Raw genomic sequence first — 27,669 nt, forward strand, 5'->3', positions numbered from 1 at the left:
AGTAGATGGAGAGAAAGCATTTGACAAACCCTAATACTCTTTCCAGATAAATACACATACACAAAAATCTAGATATGGGAAGGGAAATTCTCAATCTGATAAAAGGCATCTCTGAAAAATTCATAGTGAACATCATGCTTAATAGTTAAAAACTGTGCACTTTCTCCTAAAATCAAGAATAAGACAAGGATTTATGTTCTCACCACTTCTATCCAATAGTGTACTGGAGGTTTTAACTAGGGCAATTAGGTAAGAAAATTAGATAAAAAACATCCAGTTAGGAGAGTAAGAAGTAAAACTCTCTCAACCTGCAGATGCTATGATGTTGGACATAGAAAATCCTAGGGAGCTCACTGAAAACTATTATAAATAATAAGAAAAAGTTTAGCAAGGTTAGAAGATATAAATAAAATTAAAATTTAAAAATCAATTATATTTCTACATATGCAATAAACAATCCAAAAATGAAATTAGGAAAACAATTCCATTTACAATAGCATCAAAAACAACAAATACTTAAGAATAAAGAGTTAACGAATGAGGTATGATAGTTATACCCTGAAACTTACAAAACAAAACTGAAGGAAATTAAAGAAGATCTAAATAGTGGAAAGACCTCCCATGTTCATGAATCAAAAGACTTAATATTAACTGTATGTGGTTGTGTTCACCTGAAATCCCAGTTGCTTGGGAGGCTAAGGCAGGAGGATCTCAAGTTCAAGGCCAGCCTCAGCAACTTAGAAAGGCCCAAGTAACTTAGTGAGACCCTGTCTCAAAATAAAATATGAAAAGGGCTGGGGATGTGACTTAGTGGTTAAGCGCTCCTGAGTTCCAACTCCATTACAAAAAAAAAAAAAAAAAAGAGAGAGAGATGAAGACAAAATTAAAAAGATACCAATATAAGATACCAATTCCTATCAGGACTCCAGCTGGGTTCTTTGTAGAAATGGCAAGTTTATTCCTCAAAGACTCAAAGACTCAGATTAGCCAAAACAATCTTGAAAAGAAGAACAAAGTCAGAGGACTCATACTTCCTCATGTCAAAACTTAAAACAAAGGGCTGGAGATGTAGCTCAGAGATAGAACGCTTGCCTAGCAGATTCAAGGCCCCGGGTTCAATCCACAGTGCAGAAAGAAGAAAAAAGGGAAAAAAAAAGTAATTACAGAGAAACAGTAATCAATAATGTGGTTCTGGCATAAGGATAGACATGTAGACCAGTGCAATAAAAACAAAATCCAGAGTAGGGTATGGGGGCACATGCTGTAATTCCCAGGGTCTTAGGAGACTGAGGCAGAATGATCACAGGTTCAATGGGAGTTCTGGCAATTTAGTGAGACTTTGTCTCAAAATAAAAAATAAAAAGGAGTTGGGGGTATAATGGAGTGAAAGAGTGTCCCTAGGTTAAATCCCCAGTACACACACATACAAACACATGGAAAGGAAGGAAGGAAGGAAAGGAAAGGAAAATAAAGACTGAGTTCAAGGAAATGTTAATTAAAACTATAATGATGGGGCTGGGGCTCAGTGGCAGAATGATTGCCTAGCATTGTGAGGCACTGGGTTCGATTCTTAGCACCACATTAAAAAATAAATAAACAAATAAAGGCATGCTGTCCATTTTTAAAAAATTATAATGATGTATCACTTTCTACCCACTAGAATGGTTATAATGAAAAAGTTAGATAATAACAAGTGTTGACAAAGATGTAAAGAAAAACAGAACCTTAACACACTGTTGGTCAGAATATAAAATCATGTAGCCATGATGGAAAATTGTCCTATAAAGTTCCTATATAAGTTCAACATAATGTTACCATGTGACCCAACAATTGTATCCACAGAAAAACAAATGTTCACAGCAGCATTAGTCCTAAGAGCCCAAAGGTGAAAACAACTCAAATATCCATCAACCAATGAATGGATAAACAAAATGTCATATCCATATGATAAAGTATTATTCAGTCATAACAATAAATAGAGTACTGAAACATGCTACAAAACACAAAAGAACTGTGAAAATATTACAGTAAGTAAAAAATCCAGACACAAGAGACCATATATTTATGCTTCTATTTATATGAAATGTCCAGAATAGACAAATCCATAAAGAGAAGATTAATGGCTGGTGGGCACTTGGGAGAGTGGATGAGGGGAGTGTCTACTTAAAGAATATAGGGTTTACTTTTGGAGTGATAAAAATTTTCTGGAAATAGATAATGATATTGGTTATAAGCTTCTGTGTATTGAATCATACACTTTAAAATGGTTAAATGGTGAATTTTATATTATGTAAATTTTACCATAATAAATAAAGAGATAATGGCAGATAATAATAACAATGCAGACAAACAGAACACAATAGAAGGAATCTACATGTACCATGTGAGTGATGAACTGGGTGACAGGGCTATGAGTTACAAATAGAAGAGTACTCAAAGTTTAAGAAAGAGATATTATTCATACAAAAAAAATTACTTGAAAAAAGAAGAATGAAGAAACTTACTTTTTATACATGAAAATAAACTAAAAGGGAGGGGGAAAAAAAAGAGGAAACACTCTTTCAGAGAAAGAATGCGTTTCCTGCTGACCAGAAGAAAGCATGCTTCCCCTCACCCCTTCCTGGGCTGATGGCTGTGAGGGGAGGCTTGTGGTCGCTCCTCTTCTCTTGTCTCTGCTGTTGAGAAACCATTTCCAGCTCCTTCTTTGCTAGCAGCCTGCCAGAAGGGTAGAACAGGCCAACCGTCTGTGTGCCCATCTCCTTCTTTGCCCCAGTGTCAGATCTGGGCAAAGGAACATTTAGGGGCTGCCAGGCAGATCGGTGCTATGAGCAAGGCAAAAAAAAAAAAAAAAAAAATATATATATATATATATATATATATATATAAATTAGAATATAATTTAATCAAATCCATATCTCCATTTTACTTATAGAAAATATTCTCATCCAAATGAAAAGTATCTCTTTTTTTGAACTAAGGGGTTTTTACTAGCCCTTGTCATATTGTACTTGTTTCTGTCTTTCTAGAAGTTCCTAGCCTGGTCCATGAAACCACTCAATCTCCTTGACCATTTATTGTCTCAGATTCAGGAAATTAAAGAATGTTTCCTGTCTTGCTAAGGGCATGAAAAATATCTATACTCTTAGCTCTACAAATCAATGGAACATAGACTTCAATACTCATCTCGACACACTCAACTACCGGGCACAAACACTTTCTCTGATGCACTCTCCTATTTAGGAACCTGACAGTGTTGTACAGGTTGTACACTGCACAATGTCATTGCATCAGAAAGGTTACCATTCACTGGTGGATGACATACATTTGTATATTTATTACAATAATTTTTCTGGTAGAGGGCAAGTAGAAAATGCCTAATGGTAGTCAAGAGCCTTTAGAAAAGAACATCTTTGTTTCATTTACACAAAGGTGTCAAATGGGCTGGGGGATGTCCCAGGATCTTTTCATCTTTCAATCTGGCTTACAAAGGTGATGAACTCCCTAAAACTATATTCAAAGTGCTGAGTGCATGTGCATTTTCTCTAAAAATTATCAGTTTTTTTTAAAATAAAGAGATGAGAAGAAACCTGGAAAGTATTCACCTAGCTTAGAGAAATTCATAAAGGCTAACAAGAACCAGTTATTAGACCTTAATTGCTTCTGGAAATAACCATATGAGATTTTTGTCAAAACATGCCCAGCGGGGCTGGAGATACAGCTCAGTTGACAGAGTGCTTGCCCTGCATGCACAAGGCCCTGGGTTCAATCCCTAGCACCACACACACACACACACACAAAAAAGCCCAGATGTTATAAATGGCAAAAACAATCTTACAAGCTTGATGTAAGTTTTCTGAAATATAATACAAAAGTAGAGAGAAAGGTTCTCAGAATACTACCACAAAAATTCAAGAGAAGTACATTCTATCCAATGTATATGAAATCCATTTCTCCCTTGTGGCATTATGCCTACTGCCTTTCAAATGCTATTAGACCTTTATCTACATTGAACAAATGCATATTTTGATCTTTGATTTTTAAACAAATCATCTGAGTGCTTAAATCCTAGTTGATTGCATTTCTTTACAAGTTCATGTAAAAGGTCTAATACTGGCTCTTTTCCTGGGTTAATTCACAGGATGAAGTTCACCAGTTCTTACTACAGAGGCCTTACCTCAGAAAAAGGGTGAAGTTCTCCAGCAACTGTTGCTAGGCTGCTGTCCCAGCTGAATCTTGCCATGGACTTCACATAAATTCCACAGGAGCCACAGAATCGGGCAGACAGGTGATTGCTGGCTCCACATTTAGGGCAAACAGAGTGGGTAGCAGGAATTCTAAGCTAGGGATAGAAAACATTTTACAACATTAGACTTACAATTTATTCTCATACCATACAACCTCTAGCCACCAGTATAGCATGTGCCCATACCCTCTGACTTAGCAAATCTACCTTTTAGAGTTTATCCTATAGATGAACAAGTACTCAAGGAAATCTATTCCAGGCCATCTCCTGCATCACTATGATTTTAGAAGATATAACTGGAAACGACCTAAATGTCCAGCAATAGGGGATGGCCTAAATATATGACAGTATGTACAGACAATGGAATATTATGAAGCTATTGGAAAGAATGATGAGGTGCCAACAAGATACATTGCTAAGTGAAAGGAATAGATCAGTGTTCTTAGTAAGCACCAGTTATATGTGCACTGACTAGCTAAAAGAACTCCTCAGAAACTGGATAACAGCAATTCTGTAGGGAGAGAAACTGCAGACTGAGATATGAAGGGAGCTAACTCTTCACTCCAACCTTTTTTATTATTTACATGCAATATTTAATTAAATAAATACATAAATAATTTTGAATGTCTTGTTTAAGAGGTAGACAAACAATTCATCAAAGAGCAGTCAATGGTCAGTAAATGAGTGCAAAAGGTTTAACCTCAAAGGAATGTAAATCAAAACGGCAATTAGACAGAATTCTCAATATAAGAAAATCTCTTATTTGTATCTCCAATTTTTTAAAAATCTCTCTCAGTACAAGAGAATCTCTGATTTCTATCTTTAAAATTTTTATGTATAATTTATATGGTATAATTTCATGATGGGAGAATGATATAAAGTTTGCTATAAAGAAGAAGTGATTGGGCTGGGGTTGTGGCTCAGTGGTAGAACGCTTGCCTCACATGTGTGAGGTACTGGGTTCAATTCTCAGCACCACATAAAAATAAATGAATACAATAAAGGTCCATCAGTAACTAAAAAAATATTTTAAAAAAAGAAGTGAAGCTGTGAGAGAAGAGGCTCTCTCTAGGTTGGTGGAGGGATGCTCAGCCTGAAGAAGGTCAGTTTTAAAAATACCCACTGTGGCTCCACACCAGTCACAGAAGGACGCCTCGCAGACATTCTGGCGACCACAGAAGCAGGAAATGGTGTCTCCTTTCTGGGTGGGCGGAGGAGGAGTTTTATCTCCATTGCATATCGACTGGTGAAAAAAACAGCATTTACAGGCAGGATCAGTACTATATTCTTCAGTTCCTCCTCCCAATCCAAAAAGAATAAATCCCCCAAATAATGCAAATCCTCCAAATAGAGTATTTTTTACCCCAAAGGGTAAAATTATGATGCACTTTACCAACTAATAAATTAGCTCAAAAAGCACACATTCCTTCCTGGGGATCACAGAAAGTTGATGAAACTGGTGCCTCCCACATCTTGATACCCCTCAGTATCTATAATATCAAAGGCAGCAAGCCCATCATTGACTTAACAGAGTCACATTAACCAAGAGAGTGTATACAGAGAACTAAGCTACCAAAGGTGCCATGACTGAGGTTTATCTTCTATTCTTTGGCCTTCTGGTTTCCATAGAGAGATGTGGATTTATTTTCCACATGTGACACCTGAAAAGAATTGCTTTATTTTGGAGAAGGAGACAGAATGATTTCATGAGAATTTCTAAGAGTCTTTTAGGTAGATCTAGATTGGAATTTGTGCTCCTGTTTCTTATTCACTGTGCCATGTACATTTTCTCACTTCCCAAATTGGGATAATAGTAACAGGAACAGCTACCTGATCACCTACTATGTGTGGACATTGTACTGCTCCTGTACTCTCCCGTTAACCCACAGTGATCTGTGAGGTGTTATCACCGTCCCAATTTTACAGAGATGGGAAACTAGGGCACAAAGAGGTAAGATCCATGATTTGAACCAGGCCACCTGATTCTGAAATCTGACTTTTACCCAGGACTTCACCCAGCCCCATCAATACCACAGCTTCCTCCCAGGTCTATAGGGGGTTTCAGATGATTAATGGCAAATAAATATATGTAAGAATGCTTAGCATAGGGTCAAATTCTCTGTGTTATCTTCCTGCCATCCCATCTTGCTTTCATTAGACTCTGATTTTTTTTTTTTTTTAAGAGAAGGGACAATAATTTCACAATTTTTTCCCACTAGCACGATACCTGATACCTTGGTACATGAAAGTTATTCAAATAGTTATTGACTCAATGAATAATTGATTCAATTGGTAACTAAACAGATGTGCTGCCTCATATTCCATATATAATACTAGGAATGTGCATACCAGGGAAAATATTTTCTAAAGATAGTTTTCCCTCAAAGACAGAAATTTCAGTTAACTTTATTTGCCCAGATGGATCCTGAGTCGCTTCAGGGCACTCTTATCCTAAAACAGAAACTTTTCCAGAGAAAGATCACACCAGCCCCTAACACTCAGAGATCTGAGAAAAGAAACCCTTTTATGTATGTTTATCCTCATTTCTATGCATTTAGAGAGACTCCTTCATGTAAATCAAAGGAGAAATGCCTTGCAAACTTTCACTTCAGACCTTACATTTCAATCATCTTTGTGGTGTTGAGGTTGTTTTTTAGTTTGTTTGTTTTGTTGTACTATAGATTGAATTAATCCAGGAGCATTTAACCACTGAGCCAAATCCTCAGCCCTTTTAATTTTGAGATAGGTTCTCCCTAAGTTGCTTAGGGCCTTGTTAAAATGTTAAAATGCCTCAAGCTTTGGATCTTCTTGTTTCAGCCTCCTGAGTCACTGGGATTACAGGCCTGTGCCACTACACACCCAGCTAAAGTTTTGATGTAAATCTTATCAACCAGGGCTTCAAAACACAAAGGCTTCAGACCTTTCATTGAAATGCATCTACGTTTGAGTGGATTTTTATAGAACATTGCTATAAAAAAAGAAAAGTTATCTTACCACATCGTATTAATGCTGCTGAACAAAGAAAAAACATAAAGCTATCAGATTGAATATGCATTGTTGCTTCTATGGCACTGCAATAAATATTCTTTTTCTGACATCTAAATTCCAATAAACCACTAAGGTAGAAATACAATTTTTAAAACAAAGTCAATTTTGGGTTTGTTTCTAAAACAATTTTGCTGATAGAAGAGACCCAGAAACAATTATATCATGGATAGTTAACAAAATCAAATTAAATTATTTTTCCATTTACATAAGAAGTCCAGAAGACCTGAGGAAAGAATGTCTTAGAAAATAAATCTTTTGATTGGAAATTTATTTAAATCTATCAGCAAGATCATTCCTAGGGCGATTCCATGAGTATATTCCATTTTTATAATTTCCCAACCTCACTATTATTATCTGGTGTTTTAGAAAATTATATGGTATAATTTCATGATAGAAGAATGATATAAAGTTTGTTTGAAACCACATTACCAGACAACTATCAACAAAAGGTTATGCTAAAACTACATGATATTTGATTGGGGAACATGTGTTTTCTAATAAAACTCACCAGCTCATACCATCCTCAGTTTTGTAAAAACAAAACAAAACATGTAATAGAAATAATATTTTTTAAGTACATAGATTCTGATAATGGAGTAAGAACACATAACTATAAAATCTGCTCATAATACATGAAGGTACTGAAGAATGAACAGAAGCAGGTAGATTCATACCAAATACACACAGGTACGGGTGGGAAATCATAACATTTTCATAGGATTTATAATGTATATAGGTATTACACATGCATACACATATATGATATGTGCATATATGTTACACATAACATATATGCTATATATAAAACATAACATATATATCTCAATCACAAAGGAAGAAAGGAGAGGGAAATGAACCTATATGATATTGAAATCTTGTAACCAATCTTACAGCCTAACAAAGTATATGAGGGAAAAATTGGGTCAGGAGCATAGTTGGAGGAGGTCTTTCTTCCATGGGAGCATTTTTAAATTTAATTCTTTTTTCTGGTGCTGGGAACTGAACCCAGGGCCTTGCATGCAAGGCAAGCATTCTACCAACTGAGCTATGTCCCCAGCCCTCTTTTTAAATTTTTTAATTGAAATGTTAAAATTATATATATATGGTATATGACATGATACCTTGATATATCAATTGTGGAAGGGTTAAATCAAGCCACTTAAAATGTATTACCTCACATACCTTTTTTTTTGAGGTGAGACCACTTAAAATTTGGTCTTTTAGCAAGTTCCAAATATATAATATATTGTTACTAACCATAATTACAACAACTATAATAGATCTCTTGAATTTATTCCTCCTAACTAAAACATTGTGTCCTTTGACTAACATCTCCCCAAACCCACATCTTCCAGTCCCTGGTAACCATTTTATTCTTGGTTCTTACAAGTTTGATGTTTTTACACTTCACATCTGAGATCATTCAGTATGTGTCTTTTTGTGCCTGGATTCTATCACCTAACACAATGCCCTTCAAGTTCATCTATTTTTTGTAGATGACAGAATTTCTTTCTTGTTCTAAGACTGAACAGTACCTCATTGTTTATATATATCACATTTTCATTATCTGCTGATAGATTGAGGTTGAGTCCATGTCTTGGCAATTATGACTAAGGCTGAATGAACACAGGAGTACAGACATTTATCTTTTTGACATAATGGCTTAACTTCCTTTGGAGAAATAGCCAGCAGTGGGCTTACTGGATCATGTGATAGCTTTATTAATTTTCTGAGGACCACCCATACTGTTTTCCATAACAGTTGTACTAACTTACATTTCCATCAACAATGTGCAAGGATTCCCTTTTCTCCTATCCTTGCCAATACTTGCTAATTTTTGTCTTTTTTTTTTTTTTTAATAATCTCTGTTCTAACAGGCATGAGGTAGTATCTCGTGGTAGTTTTAATTTACATTTCTCTGATGATTAATGATGTTGAACATTTCTTTTTTGTATGCCTGTTGGTCATTTGTATGTCTCCTGAGAAGCATCTGCCCAGGTCCTTTTCCAATTTTTTAATCAGGTTGTTTGTTTTCTTACCATTGATTTGAGTTCCTTACATATTTTGAATATCATCCTCTTTCTTATTGGATATGTGATTTGCAAATATTTTCTCCCATCTGGTAGACTGTCTCTTCATTCTGCTTATTGACTCCCTTGCAGTGCAGAAGCTTCTTAGTTCGATATAATCCCATTGGTCTTTTTTTTTTTTTTTTGCCTGTACTTTGGGGTCATATAAAAAAAAAAAAAAAAATCATTGCCCAGACCAATGTCTTGAAGTTTTCTCCTAAAAAGTTTTTCAGTTTCAAATTTTATGCTTAAGTCTTTAACCTACTTTGAGTTGATTTGTTATACATATATAAGGGTCTAGCTTCATTCTTCTGCATGTGGCTATCCACTTATTGAAGAGACTGCTCATTCCTCAATGTGTATTCTTAGCAACTTAATCAAATGCATGATTTATTTTTCTGAGTTTTATATTCTGTTCCATTGATGAATGTGTCTGTTTTTATGGCAATAACATGATGTTTTGATTCACTATAGGTTTGCAATAAATCAGGCTTTTATCTTTTTGCTCAAGATTGCTTTGGCTATTCTGGGTCTTTTGTAGTTCCACATGAATTTTAATATTGTTTTGCCTAATCCTGTGAAAAATGTCATTGGGATTTTGATAGGAATTGTACTGAATCTGTAGATTGCTCTGGGTAGTATGAACATTTTTTCCACATTTTTTTATTGATGCATTATAGTTGTACATAATGGTGGGATTCTTTGTTACATATTTGCACATGCACACAATATTATAACATATTTGGACAATAACAGCCCCTAGTATTTCCCCTTCCTCTTCCTTCCTCCCTCCCTGGTCCATTTCCTTTACTGATTTCCCATTGATTCTCATAAGATATTCCCCCCAAACTTTCTTTTCCTTGTTCCTAAATTCCACATATGAAAGAAAACATATGGTCCTTGACTTTCTGAATTTGGCTTATTTTGCTTAACATAATGTTTTCAAGTTCCATCCATTTTCCTGTAAATGACATAATTTCATTCTTCTTTATAGCTTAATAAAACTTCATCATATACTATTTTTCTTTATTCATTCATTCATTGACACTACCTAAGCTGGTTCCATAGTTGGGCTACTGTGGGTTGTGCTGTTGTAAACATGGGTATATATCATTATAGTATGCTGACTTTTAATTCCTTAGGATAAATACTGAGGAGTGGTATAACTGGCCATATGGTGGTTCCATTCCTAGTGTTTTGAGGAACATCCTTACAGATTTCTATAGTAGCTGTACTAATTTACAATCCAACTAATAGTGTAAAAGTGTTCCTTTTTCTCCATATCCTCTCCAGCATATTATTGTTTGTATTCTCGATGGCTACTATTATCAGTGTAGTTCTGATTTGCATTTTCCTAATTGCTGATGATGTTAAACATTTTTTTCATAATATTTGTTGGCCATTTGTATTTCTTTATTTAAGAAGTGTCTGCTTAGTTCTTTGTCCATTTATCAACTGGGTTATTTGGTTTTTGGTGTTAAGTTTTTTGAGTTCTTTATATAGTCTGTATATTAATCTTCTGTCAGAAGAGTAGCTAGCAATTCTGTAGCTTCTCTCTTCACATTCTTGTTTCCTTTTCTGTGTAGAACCTTTTAAATTTGATGCTATCCCTCCCATTTATTTATTAACTCTTGGCAATAATTTGAGGAGCACTGGCATTAGTTTTTCTTTAAAGGCTTGGTAGAATCAGCTTAGACTCCATCTTGTTCTTTGTTTTTCTTTATTGGATGGCATTTTATTACTGCTTCTATCTCATTGCTAATTATTTCTCTGTTTAGGTTTTCTGTGTCCTCTGGATTCAATTTTGGCAGGCGGTATATGTCTAGAAATGTATCCATTGCTTCTAGGTTTTCCAGTTTACTGGAGTTTTAGTCCTTAATGATACTTCAAAATAGTCCTTCATGACACTCTGGACTTCTGAGGCACCTGTGGTGATATCTCCTTTTTCATTCTGATTTTATTAGTTTTGGTCTTTTTCTTTTTGTTAGTTTGACAAAGGGCTTATTGATCTTGTTTATCTTTTTGAAGAATCAACTCTTCATTTCATTGATCCTTTGTAATTCTTTAAAAATTCTCTTATTTCATTGATTTTGGCTCTAATCTTAATTACTTCCTTCCTTTTACTGGCTTTGGAGTTGGAATTGGTTCTTGTTTTTCAAGGGCCTTGAGTTGCCTCATTAGATTATTGGGAATCTTTTTTATTTTCTTAGGTACCCAATCATACCTATACACTTTCTTCTTAAAACTGCCTTCAGAGTGTCCCTGAGGTTCTGGTATATTGTATCATTATTTTCATGAGAATTTTAAAATTTTAACATTTCTCTGCATTTATCACTCTATACTGTATCATTTATGTAGTTTCTATAGATTTTTTTTTGTATTGATTTCTAATTTTCATTCTACTAAGGTGCAAGAAATTATATAATTTTTGGTATTTTCTAAGAGTTGCTTTGTGGCCTAAAATGTGGTCTATTTTGGAGAAGGTTCCACTAGCAGCTGAGAAGAAAGTGTATTCAGCTATCCTCTCATCAAATATTCTATAGAATCTGTTATGTTCTTTTGGTTTATAATATTTTTTAGGTCTCAAGAGTCTTTACTCAGTTCAATATCTGGATGACCTATCTATTGGTGAGAAAGGTGTGTTGAAAGCACCTGGTATCATTGTACTGGGGTCAGTATGAATCTTTTTTTTTTTTTTTATTGGTTGTTCAAAACATTACAAAGCTCTTGACATATCATATTTCATACATTAGATTCAAGTGGGTTATGAACTCCCATTTTTACCCCAAATACAGATTGCAGAATCACATCGGTTACACATCCACATTTTTAGTATGAATCTTTAATTCAAGTAATGTCTCTTTTATGTACGTAGGTACACCAATGTTTTGGAGCATAAATATTTACTATTGTTATATCTTCTTGTTGGATAATTCTCTTTACTGTTATAAAGTGATCTTTTTTCTCTCTTCAGATTAATTTTGGTTTGAGGTCTGCTTTGTTGAATATAAGAATAGTTTTTAGACTCTGTTGGCCTGGGTATATCAATTTCCATCCTTTCACTTTCAGCCTGTAGATTACTTTGCTATAAGGTGAATCTCTTACAAACAACATATAGTTGGGTCTGGTTTTTAAATCAATTCTGCCAGCCTATTTCTTTTAACTAGGAGTTGAGTCTATTTACATTCAAAATTATTATAGAGAGATGTTTAATTCCTTTTACTTTATTTCTAATGTTTAATTTGGTCCTTTTGTTTGCTTAGCTGCTCTTCAAATGATATTGGTCTATTTGTGAGCTCTTGGGTGTTTTTTATATCTTCTATATGAAGTACTGTCTGTAGTGCCAGCTTAGTGGTCATAAATTCTTTAGTTTCTGCTTATCTTGAAAGGTTTTCCAATTCTGAAGGATAATTTATGGATACAGCAACCTTAGTTGACAGTTATTTCTTTCAGAGCATGGAACACATCATTCCAAACTCTCCCGGATTTTTTAGTTTGTCTGAGAAGTAATCAGAAGTAATCTGATTGGCTTGCACTAAATATGGCCTGACATTTTTTTCTATTGTGACCTTAAAAATTCTATATTTGTGCTAGGGTTGTGGCTCAGTGGTAGAGTGCTCGCTTAGCACGTGTGAGGCCCTGGGTTCGATCCTCAGCACCACATAAAGATAAATAAATAGGGCCTGGGGCTGGGGCTCAGTGATAGTGCGCTTGCCTAGCATGTGTGAGGCACTGGGTTTGATTCTCAGCACCATGTATAAGTAAATGAATAAAATAAAGATCTACTCATCTAAAAAATTTTTTTAAAAAAAGATAAATAAATAAAGGTATTGTGACCTACAACTAAAAAATAAATATTAAAAAATTCTATATTTGTTCTATGTGTTCGATATTTTAATTGTAATATGTCATGGAAAAGTTCTTTTTTGATCTTGTCTATTTGCAGTTCTGTATCTGGATGTTCATCTCATTTTCAAGGTTTGGAAATTTTTGTTATTATTTCCCTGAAGAGGTTATCCATGCTACAAGCCTGCATCTCACAACCTTCTTCAATTCCAATGATTCTTAAATTTTATTTATTATTGTTGTCCTAGAGTTCTTTTGTATGCCAATCATGGTTACTTATTTTATCTTCTTTCATACTGTCTGCATCTTCAAGGTCAGCCACTTGGTCTTACAGTTTTAAGATTCTGTCTTCAGTACGGTCTACTCTATTAAGATGTTGAGCTGAACATTTTATTTGATTTATTGCATCTCTCATTTCCAAGATTTCTGTTTTGTTCTTTTTCAATATCTTTATCTCCTTATTCCTGTGTTGGATTTTTATGCATCTGTTGGGATGGATTTCTCTTCCACTCTTATGTGTGAGCCTTTTTAGGGCACAGACTTCTTTTGCCAAAGTGCCCTAGATTGATCTAGATTGAGACAATTTTTAGGTGTGATATCAATAATTTTGGTGTTAATTCTGATTTTTCTATTTGAGTAGGTGTCCATGAGTGGGACCTGAGTACCCCCCGCCCAGTTGTTCCTAGCTGGAGCCTGGTTTTTAGTTTGTCTCTTCTGTTTTTTGTATTAAAGCATTGCTGAAGTTTGAGTATGATTAATTTGTGTGTGGAACAAGATGCACTATCTCTTGGCTGGGTTTAGTCTCTACCTGATGAACTTATAGCATCCTTGTAGATTCCTAGCAGCTCAGTAAGAAGTACTCCAGCTGCTTGAATCCAAAGTCACAGAGCAAATGGAAATGCAGCCTTTCCCCTATTTGCCATCTTGAATCTTTTTTTTTTTTTTTTTTGTACTGGGGATTGAACCTAGGTACCCTTAACCACTGAGCCACATTCCTAACCCATTTTATTTTTAACTTTGAGACAGGATCTCACTAAGTTGCTGAAGTTGGGCTCAAACTTGTGAGCCTCCTGCCTCAGTAGGATTATATGCATGTGCCACCATGCCTGAATGCCATCTCGAATCTTTAGTATGAACATTTTAACAATATTAAATTTTCCAATCACAATCACAGGATGTTTCTCCATTTATTTGTGTCATCTTCAAATTGTTTAATCAATGTTCTACAGTTTTCAGTGTAAAGGTCTTTTGCTTCCTGTAGTTGAAGGTTTTAATACCCCTTTTTCAATATTTGCTAGAAGAACTAGACAATAGTATAAAAATAACATAAGATCTATACAACAATCCACTTATAATTAATTGATATTAGAGAATACTATCCCAACAATGATAGGACACACATTATTTTTAAGCGCACCTTGTATGTTTTCCAAGTTAAATCATATGCTGGCCATAAAATGAATCTCGTTAATTTAAAAAAATGAAATCATATAGAATGTCTTCTCTGACCACAATTTAATTAAATTTTACATCAATAAAGTACGATAATTAGGAAAAGTTAATTTGAGAATTAAACAATCACCTTATAAATGAGTCATAGGTCAAAGAAGAAATCATACAAAAATTAGAAAATTTTGAACTAAATTATTGTGAAAGCACAACATAAGTACATTTGTGAATGCTGCTGGAGAAGTTCTTAGAAATCTGTAGCTTGTGTTTTAAAAGAGAAAAAATATGGAATTAATCATCTGAGTTCTCACTTTCTTTTTTTTTTTTTTTAAATATTTATTTTTTAGTTCTCGGCAGACACAACATCTTTGTTTGTATGTGGTGCTGAGGATTGAACCCGGGCAGCACGCATGCCAGGCGAGCGCGCTACCGCTTGAGCCACATCCCCAGCCCTGAGTTCTCACTTTCAGAAATGAGAAAAGAACAAATTAATCCCAAGAAAAAGAAATAATAGAAAAACAAAATGAAAAACAGAATGCAAAACAACAGAGAAAAATCAATGAACCAGAACCTGGTTCTTAGGAAAAAAAATCAACAAAATTTACAAATCTGTAGCCAAACAGACAGAAAAAGAATAAAGGGGGCTGGGGATGTGGTTCAAGTGGTAGCGCGCTCGCCGGGCATGCGTGCAGCCCAGGTTTGATCCTCAGCACCACATACAAACAAAGATGTCGTGTCTGCCAAAAACTAAAAAATAAATATTAAAAAAAAATTCTCTCTCTCTCTCTCTCTTAAAAAAAAAGAATAAAGGAGAGAGAACACACATATATAAATTACAAATATCAGGCATGAGAGAAAGAAGATCACTATAGAGCCTACAGACATTAAAATGATAAAAAGGGACTATCATGGGCTGGGGTTGTGGCTCAATGGCAGAGTGTTTGCCTAGCATCTGTGAGGCACTGGGTTTGATCCTTAGCACCACATAAAAATAAATAAAGATACTGTGTGTTCATTTACAACTAAAAAAAAATTTTTTTTAAAAAGAGACTATCATGAATAAATGCCCAATTAATATCAAGTGTTGGTATTTATGGAGAGAAACTGGAAGGAACTTTTGTATATTGCTGGGAGGAATGTAAAGTGGTGTAGTCATCTTGGACAACAGTATGAAGCATTATTTAATAAAATTATGAAATACTTCATAGGTATTTATCCAAAAGAAAAAAAAACTAGGTCCACACGAAGACTTTTATGTGAATGTAGCATTATTCATAATATTCTGAAACTGAAAACAGCACAAGCACCTATGAGTGAATCAATTAATAGTGTATAACCATACTGAGGAATACTATTCAATGATCAAAATTTTAAAAAAATATTTTTTAAAATACTAATATATGCAACACCATGAACAAATCTCAAAAGCAGTCTAAGTGAAAGAAATTAAATACAAAAAAACTACAAATTTTTATAAAAGGCAAAAGTATAGTGTCAAAAGAAATGGGCGGTTTCTGGGATTAGTGACTAGGGGGTGGGCCTCAACTCCAAAGAGGCATGATAAAACTTTTTATGGTAAATGAACTGTTCAATGTCTTCCTCATGGTGGTAGTTGAAGTGACTATATATAATTACCAACATCCATCAAACTCTACAATTAAATAGGTGAATTTTATTGCACATTAATCCTAGCTCAATAAATCTAAAAACAAAGTTCCTTCAAATCAAGGTCTTAAGGCTGTCAAGTGATTAGTTACAACCTCATGAGCTATCTTGACCAGGGTGGGGGATGTAGCTCAGTGGTAGAGCACTTGTCTAGCATTTGTGATGCCCAGTATTCAATCCCCAGCAACACACACACACTCACACACACACACACACACACACACCCCACAGGTATCTTGTCCACTGCTTCCATTGCCTCTTGAGAAAAATGTATGTTGAGGTCCTTATATTAAATACCTCAGAATGTAACCTTATTTGGAAAGTGTCTTTACAGAGGTCAACAAGTTAAAATGTGGTCATTAATGTGGGCCCTATTCCAGTATGACTAGTGTCCTTATAAAAAGGGGAAATCATGACATAGAGGCAGACACACAGAGGAAGCAATGTGGAGGGATACAGGGAGAACATCATGTGACAGCAAAGGCAGGAGCTGGAGGGATGTATCTAGGAGTCGGGAAGCTTGAGGTTACAAGAAGCTACGATAGAGGGCTGAAACAGTTCTTTCTCCAGGACTTGCTCCTCAGTTTCAGACTTCTGGCCTCCAGAACTGTGAAATGGTTTGTGGTCTGATCTGGCATCTCTAGGGAACTAACATACTTCTCTTTGATGCTAATCATGTTAATCACACTAATCATCACATGTTGTTTAGTTTCCCAGGGAATCTCTTTAAGATGAGAACAAACCCCACAGTTGAAAATACATATAGTAGCCCAAATGAAGCAAGTTTTTTTCCTCTAGGTTGGCTATTAAATGCCAATTTCTTCTTGGTAGGCCAGAGCAAGAGTCACCTGGAATCTCATCAAAAACCTTTTATGAACGTAAAATAAATCATCTAAACTGAAACCATTAATGGTATTTAAGTTGCGTATTCTCTTATTCTTTCATTTCAACACCCAAAATAGGCTGGCAGGAAACCTAAGAAGTGGGGCTATAATGTTCCTAATTTCTAAAAACAGCATTTGCATCTAGATAGTCAACAGAGACATACTTGTCTGTACTTAAAATGTGGATGGGTCCATTTCCCCCACATGCTACGGCCAGCTGACCTTGCAAAGTTCTTAGGAAACTGTAGATATTGCTGAATTCTCTTTGAGACTTTGAGAACAAGTATGTATTGATAAATAATAAAGTCCTCTGCACAAATAGCAAGGTTGCTTTTAGTTTACCATGAGAAGGTTTTTTGGGTGAAGGAGCCTTCTTACCCCACTGCAGATTAAACTCTCTATTAACATCAATATCAAACATTTAGTAGCCCCCCCCCCCAGATATAGGATTGGCACATACAGTCAACCTACCTCTTGTGCTGAAGGCAGAGTCCCCTCACAGGTGACACAGTATCTCAGGTGAGCAGGATTCCCTGTGCCACAGGTGCGGCAGACTACTTTCTCCTTATCAACAGAGAAGAAGAACAACTGAGCAAATAACATTGCAGAGAAATCATCAAGCAATCTTTGTAGTTAGTCATCCAGCTCTAGACCCTATTATAACACTAAGGTCCTCAAGATTAGATTGGTTTAGGAATTATTACAACAATAAATAGCATCAGATAAATTAACATAGTTTTAAAAGAAACAAAATCCCAAACTTAAAATAGTATTCATTTGGTCTTTGAAGGACATTCAAAAATTATGCACTGATTGTATGTAAGGTTTCCCATCCCCATCACCCAATGGGAGAAGTCCGATGGTCAGTAGGCTCTCCGTTTCATAGCATAAATAGTAAACAGAAAGACTCGAGACCAGCTTCTTTGTGTTTCCAATAATCTTGTTTGGGGACTAGGTTTTACCCATGGGGCTCTAGGTTCTTTCTGAAGTTTCTCACTTAGAAATGAAAGAAGTAGCTGTGTATAGTGACACATGCCTGCAGTCCCAGCAACTGGGAGGCCAAGGCAGGAGGATCACAAGTTCCAGGTCAGCCTCAGCAATTTAGTGAGGCCCTAACCAACTTAGTGAGACCCTGTCTCAAAATTAAAAATAAAAAGAGGTAGGAATGTAGTTTAGTGATAAAGCATCCCTGGGTTCAAACCCCAGTGCCAAAAAAAAAAAAAAAAAAAAAAAAAAGAAAGAAAGAAAGAAAGAAAGAGGAAAGATTATCTTAGAAAAGAAATTGTAAGTACGACTTTCTGAGTCAGGACCCTGGGGTTAAGGTACAACACAGGAGGTGGAGAAGGGAAAAAGGTGGTCAAAACAGTCTAACTAGGGTTCAGCTATTGGGAGTTTGCTAATACCTACTGACATTGGGTCATCCAGTACTCTCAAGATACTATCTTTTCAATTTTCAATGACCATGATGCTTGAATATTCCTTTGCACTCTGGGACTGTGGGGTCTAGGCATCCCCAAACTAATACAGAATGTTTAGAAACTGGTACAGGTAAAGGATCATGAAGAAAATAAATCCCAACATCTGAGATTTGATTTATAATATCACTACATAGCTCTATAAAATCCCAGCATTTCAAAGTCTGTTTAACTCCATTTCAGTAGAAGATTCCTAACGTTTTCTTAGGAATCTGTACCTATTCAGGAAACCACATTCCCAATGTAAGCGACTCCTAAAGGGCAGACAGAGGTTAACTGTTAAATGAGTGGCAGAGAATCACCGTCTTGTGCCTAATTCCTGATATTCATTGGGTCCAGGATTCTAACGTCTCTTAAAGTTGCCACAGAATAATCTGCAATTGTCAAGAGTTTTTCTGTAAGATTTAGGCTACAAAATGCCTGAAGGTGTCAACTCAGACATGATCTAGTGAAACTCATTAAGAAGTGAGACAATTTTTTTGTTCTGGTGTTTAAAAGTACTGAAATAGAACAAAAATGATTTTATTGTTTGCTGCAGGAGATACTTCCTCTAAGAAGAGAAGACTGTAATCCAACTAAAGTTATTTACTTATCAAGTCCAGAATCTTACTTCAAGATACCATCTTGGAGGGTCCACAAACCAAAACTTGTATATCACAGCTTTGCCCAGTCTACACTCTGCCCAATCTTAGTCCTGCCTTGCAAAACCTCTATTGTAAAATTTTCATTAATAAACCTTATTTTTAAGAGAAGTTTTAGGTTACAGTAAAACTTAGCAGACATTACAGTTCTTATATACATTTGTCCCCGCACACACTCAGCCTCTCTGTCGACATAGGCATCACAGTGGTACATTTGTTACAACCCATGAACCTACACTGACACATCATTATTGCTCATAGTCCACAATTCACACTTGGGCTCACTCTTGCAAACCTTCTTTAAGTTCACCCATTCCTTTTACTGTTACATTGTGTGCATGTATGAATATGTAACAAGTCCAACCATTATGTACAGTTATAATGCACCAATTAAAAATATGGAAAACAAAGTCATCAATTCCCAGTAATAAATGCCTATACTGCTCTCCATCTTCTCCATTCTGAGATACTACAAAGAATCTCTCAAGGTGGTGGTCTACCTTACTGCACTGGATCTACTAAATGGTATCTTGGTTTTTGTGATGGCGTTTGACACTATGCCATAGCTCACTTCCATTCAGAGCAGTGACTATGATCCACAATCACATAAAAATCATTTTATATCACAACCACTGTATCCATAGAATCATAGATGTTCATAGGAATGATTTGGAATTGAGGCCACCATCAAAGGCCACCATCATGGCCTTAACAAGGATGCTAAATAGCTATGATTGATGACTTAAAAAAAAGTCAATACCTGCATTTTCCATTTCCTCCACAGCAGTTGCAACATATCATCTAGTTGGATGGTTTTACCCAATTTAATAGACCCAGCTTAGTCAATGGGATAAAACTTTTTATAAAAGAGTTGGAAGTTGAGAACAATTTTCAAATACCCAAATGATAAGCTTTAATTGACACAATAAAATGGGGCAGAATGTTGGAAATGAACTAGTAGGGCATGGCAGACTTTACATGCCTGGAACAGCCCTTGTCCCCTACCAGTCTTCCACAATGCTTACACATGAGCCACCACTTGTCTCACCACTTTTTAATCTGGCAAATTCTTATGCTCCCCACAATATCCAGTCAGATGACATCTTCTTTTTGAAACCACCCCTGGCCCTGACCCTGATAGAATTAATGAATTTTTCTTCTCTGTCCTATAGCCACCATGACCACCATGGCACACAGGGGCCCAGGTCACTGCATCTAGGCAGGAGGCAGTGAGTCTCAGGGTGAAAGCCTGGGGACTACAGTATGCAGAAACCAACACAATGGTCTAAGAAAAAGACAAATCAAAAAAGTCTTCAAAAGCTGCTCAGCACCTGAGAGATCATGGTAGAAGTACATGGTAGAACAAAGAGAAACCAGATGAAGCTAAGGGAAGGTTCATGGCCACATGATGGTGAAGGATACCAGCTGTTTGGCACAAGGCCAAAATGCCATATGATCAATGGAGGACTGGTCTAGAGACCTCACTCTGTCTTCAGAACCATTCCCCCAATACAACCTATTCAAGGACCCAAATACAGGTTTCCAGAGACTTCCTTAGGCTCATACAACTCTATGAATTCTTATGAAATGAAGTATACTGTTTATGTAGTCAAGTTTCCAAATAAAAAAGTAGAAGGGGGGATGCCAAGAAGTATTCAAATGTTCATTGAAAGAAACAAAATTAAGCAATATATACACTTTTGAATATATATTATGATCATAAAAATGTAATGCTAAAATAAGCCAGGCATGATGGTACACACCTACAATCCCAGCTATTCAGGAGGCTAAGGCTGGAGGATTGAAAGTTTGAGGTTAGCCTCAACAACACAGTGAGATCCTGCCTCAAAATAAAAAACAAAAAGCTTACTGGTAGACTGCCCTTAGGTTCAAACCTCAGACACACACACACACACACACACACACACACACGAATCCTAGTGCTAAAATAAACTAAACTCTAGGGGAAAACAAATACCAATAGAAATGATCACAAGAGTCTCACTTCTAGAGTCAGTAGTAAATAATGATACCCTCAATCATTATTTCCCATGATTTTTGAAAATTAATGTTTGAAACATCTCTTTATGGAAGCTGTACCAAATTCTAGGAATATTTAGTTAATGTGAAGCTAGTTTACTCAATAATTTCAAAGTCAATAATTCCCTTAGAAAAAGTGACATTGAAGTCAAGCAGGCTTGATTTTCTAAGTTCTCCTTTGAATTCTTATATCTTACATTCTTTATTATAAGATATATGCCAACTTTGGACCACCAATGGAATAGAAATAACATGCAAGTGGCCATCCCTTTCAGAAATTGCCCTTTAATAAAGGGACCACCCCTGGATTTAATGCTACTAATCAATATAGCAGTTCTATGTTTACTCTCAATAAAGGACTTACAAACAAATTGAAGGAAAAATTACTTATACCTTTACATCTCTTTTCCTTCCTAGAATGAAAAACTACAGGTTTTATTTATTTACTTATTATTTTTATTTTTAGTTACATATGACAGTAGAATGTATTTTGGCAGGATATATATACATAAAGTATAACTTGTTCTATTAGGTTTCCACTCTTGTGGTCATACGTAGTGTGGAGTTACCCTGGTCATGTATACAAATACAAGGTTATGACCAATTAATATATGGTTATAACCAATTAATTCTATTGTCCTTTCTATCCACCCCCCTTATCCACTGTCCAGTCCAATCTATTTCTACTATTTCTCTCCTTAGAACTATAGATTTTAAAGGTGGAAGAAATGTGATACATATTTAATTTAGTTGATAACAAATATTCCTATTTGTCAGGAGTGGCAAATAAATTATTGCTTTGAACTCCATAGCCTTGGACAGCTTGATTGCCCCATCTGGAATCTTTCCATGTAAAGGTGTAGAAAGACACGCCCATTTGCAGGTGCTCACTGTTAATGGGGCCCAATCCATGCCTGGCAAAGAATTTATGAGTTCAATAGCTTTGAATTTAAATGACTGCTTGCCTTGGGTAAAAGAGATACCAGTGTACTTAAACAGCCTTGAGGGTCCAGCTGCTTGGAAGAGGAAGAATAACTACGCAAGTGATAAGTCTCCACCTGGGCCAATTTCCCCAGCTTCTTATTTACCTTGAAGAAGCCCTCCTCACGATAAATTTCTTTGGTGTGTTTCACTATAAATAAGGCATTCATGGGCTTTTCTCTTTTTTTAGGATCAGACCCATCTGTTGAAACAGGTCTATTCTACCCGTCAAGCCCTCACTTTGAAAAAAATATATTTTTCATCTTTTGTGTTTCTTTTTTTTTTTTAATATTTTGTTTTAGTTGTAGTTGGCACAATACCTTTATTTTATTTTTATGTGGTGCTGAGGATCAAACCCAGCATCCCACCTGTGTTAGGTGAGCACTCTACGGCTGAGCCACAACCCCAGCCCTGTGTTTATTTCTTAATATTACTTTTTCAGACTTTTATTTCCAGCCAGCCCACAACTCTGAGGGTTGCTTATTTCCTCCCCATGCAGGCTGTAGGTGACACCTATTCCTCCTGTTTTGAATATTCCAAGGAGTTTGGAAAGACATTTCCAAACATCCTGAGAAAACATATTAACAAGAGTAGGCTCTGCTTTGATTCACAAAACATCCAAAAATAACAGTGGCTTAAACAAGAGAGAGCTTATTTCTTTCTCTCATGTATATGAAGCCTAAAGATGGGTTTCGAGAAGCGTTTGGTAGCTCCCCATGGTAGCTTCTAAAGTTTAAGGGTGAAAATAATTACCTCCCAAAGCACTTAGTAAATTTTCATCTATCTGACTTTGGCCCAACCAGTTCCTCAAAATCTAATTTCTGAAGGTTTACACATCCTGGGATACTACTGAAATTTTCACAGTGAAGGAACCTTGGAGGCAGAACAAGAAGTGGACATAGCTTTTCTTTTAATACATTTTGCACACCTAGAATCTATAAGCCCATTTTAGAAATATTATATTTCTTATTGTACAATTAAGTCCATGTATTTTCTTTATTTCTAAAAATTCCTGTTTTTTTTATCCCTTAGTTAAATATATTTCATCCTCTATTGATGTTTCTTTGGGATTACAGAGGAGGTAAATGGAATTGTAAATTAAGAAAAAGATACAGTTGTATGTTCAACCATCCCACCAAAAAGTTTTCATCATTTGTCAAGTTTTTTTTAATTTTATGTGATGATATGTAACTTTTTTTCCCATGTGACTAGTTATAAGTATTCTTTGTTTATATATAATAAAGCAAATTAAATAGAGCAAAGAAAAGCATGAAGCCACTTAAGGGCAAGATTATAAGCCAAATAATGTGCAATGTTAAAGTTTAAATATCTCAGGGGAAAAACTGTTAGTTATGCTGAAATTTGGCCTTCAAATCTATGTTCAGGGAATGCATTCCTACATTTCTGATCCTTGTGATAAACTAAAGATTCTATTAATATGGAAGAAAGAGAATAGATATTAGAAACACCTTGGAGGCTCTGCTATAATCCTCATTTTATTTCTCTTAAATATGTACTTATTATCATGCATTCAATATACTTTTCTGTCTCAAGGGAAGTAACCTTTATGTCCCTTACACTCACTTTGAGTATTGTACTCAAAGTCTAGGATATTTGAAAAATGTGCAGTCTAAGTTATTTTTTTTTAATGTTATAGATCCTATTACAAGTTATCTTTTGGGCAGCATATTTACCCAAAATTTGAATGGATTTTTTTCAACAAATGTTAGCTTTTATTTGTTAGCCCACTCCACCAGGTAAAGAAAACCCTAATTGTTCAAAGGTCACTTTCTATGTATTTCATTCGGGTTTTTTCAAAATCATATTTCATTACCTTCAAGTGGAGGCTTGCCTGTGGCCACAGCTGTGGAGCAAGAGGGGCCTCACACACCACACAGATGGGCGTGTTCATGGGGACCAGGCTTCCACATTCTGCACACAAGCCCATCTGCACAAAGGAAAAATCAGGTTTGCTTGGGATACAACAACTTAAGGTATGAATAGATCTCAGAATGTAAGGTTTAATTTGCCTTTTTAAAGGTATTTAAAATAACTACCTTTATATTATTTTATTCCTATTAAGAATAAAAACATGTTTGTTGTAGAAAAGAGAAATACATTCAAATATGCTAGAACGCTAACTTACAGCATGATGGGGGGGGGGAGGTCGATAAATCCTCTCCCACAAAATCAAATAAAGCTGTAAAAACCCAGCCATGTCAGCACTCTGCCAGTCAACCAAAGGTGGGCAAAAACTGAAAAGTTCCTGGAAATGACTGAAATTCAGCTAACAATATACTAGTCTGTGACGTTCTGGCGGGGCGGAGTGGGGCTTGTCCCTTCTTCCCAGCTCTATCTGGTGATAGCTTCACCACAAGGCAGGTTGTGAAATCCAACAGTTTTGTGGCTACTGATGGACAGGGATCACTTGATTTGGAGCATCCTGAAGATGAAAATCTCAGTGGCAAGCAAACAGGGAGGACCTGGTGTGAGATCATGGTCCTGTTTGTGGTGATTGATAGACTGGGAATTGGCCAAGGGTTTAACAGGGAGTTCCAGGATGTCATTCATGATAAATTCTCCATGTATCTTTCCATGACTCATGCCTATGCACTTGTTCTGCATAAGCCAAAGTGGGCCCTAGCCACCCACGTATCCCTAGCCAATGGAAACTGCATATGGAGAGGCAAGAGAGCTCAGTATAAAGTCAAAGCTTAGGCAAACTTGAAAACAGTCTGATGTTTAACAGTCTACCCAGCCCCCACACAGATCTATCAGCTTAGAGTGGAAGCCTTATTGCCTTGAAGTGCTTGAGCAAAATTTCTGGTCAATCTTCAGCTGAACATTAAGATACCCAAGATAACTCCAGGTTTAAATATCTAAACAAAAGAGAAAAAAAAAAAGAAAGAAAAGAAATCCTGATATCAGTGACTAAACTTTGAAGAAGAGAGACATTAAAGGGGCTGGGGATGTTGCTCAAGTGGTAGCGCGCTCGCCTGGCATGCGTGCGGCCCGGGTTCGATCCTCAGCACCACATACAAACAAAGATGTTGTGTCCGCCAATAACTAAAAGAAATAAATATTTAAAAAAAAAAAAAAAAGAGAGACATTAAAGATTTAATAGAAATAAACAAAAAACAACTCCCTGCAGGGAAAAAAGTAAGAATTCAGAATTGTTATAGTATATTATCTAAAATGTTCACTACTCAAGAAAAAACAAGAATGTGTGCCCCATACTAAGGGTAAAAAGAGTTAAGAGAAATTATATCTGTGGGTCCTCAGATGCTAGATTTATCAGACAAAGATTTTTTTTCCCAAATACTAGTCTAAAAAGCAGAATTTTAGGCTTAATAATTGTCAGTTTTTTCCCTGCTTTGTGTGTGTGTGTGGGGGGTGTTCTGGGGACTGAACCCAGGGACTTGTTCACTCAAGGCAAGTGCTCTAGTGCTCTACCAGTGAACGACCTCCTTAAACCACCCCCTCCCTGCCCTGTGGTACTGGGGTTTGAATCCAGAGGCCCTCTACCACTGAGCCACACCTCTAGCTCTTTTTTTATTTTTTTTTAATTTTGAGATAGGGTCTCACTAGTTGCTTAGGTCCCCACTGAGGTTGACCTTGAACTTGCAGTCTTCCTGCCTCAGCCTCCTGGCACATAGGTGTGTGTCATCAAGCCTGGTTTGCCTTTTTATTTTCAATTATGATCATCTCACCTCTCAGTAAAGTTAATGACAAGAATGCCTATGTCACCTTTACATATTGAATGAAGTGGCCTGAGTATCTTCCTTGATATAGTACCAATGAGAATTAGTATTATATAAATAACTGTATAGGTAATGCTCTCCTTAGGTCATACCCTTTGAACAGGCTGAGGCTCCATTTATAAAAATTTTCAGGTCCCTCCTGTTTCCAAGCTCAAATCTGGGTGTGTTCTCTGTGTGGCCTGCAGAGCCTGTCTGCATCTGCCCCAGCCTCCCCTGATCATACAGCATCCTGGAATTATACAGCATTTTGGAATCTCTGAGGTGGGAAAAGCAGACAGGCTTCTGCCTTCCTCAGAGTGTTCTGCTGTTTTTTTTTAAATATTTTTATTTTTTAGTTTTCGGCAGACAGAACATCTTTGTTTGTATGTGGTGCTGAGGATCGAACCCGGACCGCACGCATGCCAGGCGAGCGCGCTACCACTTGAGCCACATCCCCAGCCCCCACAGACAAAAATTTCAAAGCAGTTTTTATTAAAAAATTGTTCAAAGAACTAAAGGAAATCATGTTTATAAAATTAAAGAAAGGGTGATAATAAGATCTGATGAATATTGAATCTCAATAGATATAAATTAAAAAAAAATAATTAAATCAAAACCTTAAGTTGAAAAGTAAAATGTCTAGAATAAAAACATCTCTAGAGGGATTTAGAAGACCAGAGATAACAGAGGAAACAACCAGTAATTTTGCATATAGTTCAATTATTCAATCAAGGAGAAAAAACAATGAAAAAAATCAGTAGATCACAAAAAATCCATGAAACAACATCAAGTATAACAACATGCATGTAATGGAAAGGAAAGAAACACACAGAAGGAGAATTTGAAAAACTAATGGCTAAAAGTTTCCACACTGGAAGAAAAACAGTAATCTACAGATCAAATAAACTCAAGAAAGATAAACACAAAAGATCCACACTTAGATATAATTATAATCAAATTGTTGAGTATTAAAGACAAAGATAAAAATTTGAAAGCAACAAGAGAAAGACTATCATGTAAATCAAAAACAGTAGAGGCCAGAAAGTAGTATAATGACATACTCGAAGAGCTAGAAGGTAAAATGACTGCCAAATAAGAATTCCATACCCAGAAAAACTATCCTTCAAAAATTAAGGAAAAATAAGGTTTCTCAGACAAAAAACAGAGAGAAATTGCTAGCAGAAATATCTTATGAGAAATAAGAGATGAAGAAATAAATGATAGCCTGAGTTCACAGAAAGAAATGAAAGAACAAGATATAATAAACATAGGGGTAAATACCAATAACTCCAAAGATAATTTTTCTTATCTCCTTTAAATGATATAAGATTCTATAATACTGTATTTTTAAGTTAAAACATGTAAAAAGAGATAAAGAGAGGGAGAAGAAGAGTAGATATATTGAAAGGAAATTTCTATATTTTATTGAAATTAAGATATTCTAAAATAGACTGTGATAAATTAAGGTCAATATTATAATCCCTAAAGCACCAGATAACTTTAAAAATAGTTTTAAAAAATAAACAGAGGAATTAAAGTGGCACATTAAAAACATTTACCACAAAATAAAGCAATAAAGGGAGAGCAA

The 27,669-nt window shown here is 35.8% G+C and overlaps 1 protein-coding gene across 8 annotated transcripts in view; it reads right to left on the reverse strand.

Moving 5' to 3' along the window:
• Positions 1 to 27,669, reverse strand: part of Dzank1 (double zinc ribbon and ankyrin repeat domains 1) — an 80,327-nt gene that overhangs the window by 21,451 nt on the left and 31,207 nt on the right. For 7 of the 8 annotated variants that reach the window (XM_058576385.1, XM_046434716.2, XM_046434706.2 and 4 more), the window contains 5 exons: positions 24,176 to 24,289; positions 17,676 to 17,768; positions 5,367 to 5,486; positions 4,175 to 4,339; positions 2,615 to 2,822 (listed from right to left, as the gene is read on the reverse strand). In XM_058576385.1, coding sequence (XP_058432368.1) covers positions 2,615 to 2,822; positions 4,175 to 4,339; positions 5,367 to 5,486; positions 17,676 to 17,768; positions 24,176 to 24,289 — 700 coding nt within the window. The remainder of the gene's footprint in view (positions 1 to 2,614; positions 2,823 to 4,174; positions 4,340 to 5,366; positions 5,487 to 17,675; positions 17,769 to 24,175; positions 24,290 to 27,669) is intronic. The other variant, XM_046434740.2, reaches the window with a different exon arrangement.

Source organism: Marmota monax, unplaced genomic scaffold (genome assembly GCF_021218885.2).
Source record: "Marmota monax isolate L192 unplaced genomic scaffold, Marmota_monax_Labrador192_F-V1.1 WCK01_AAM20220418_F8-fsc00005, whole genome shotgun sequence".
NCBI classification, from domain to species: Eukaryota; Metazoa; Chordata; class Mammalia; order Rodentia; family Sciuridae; genus Marmota; species Marmota monax.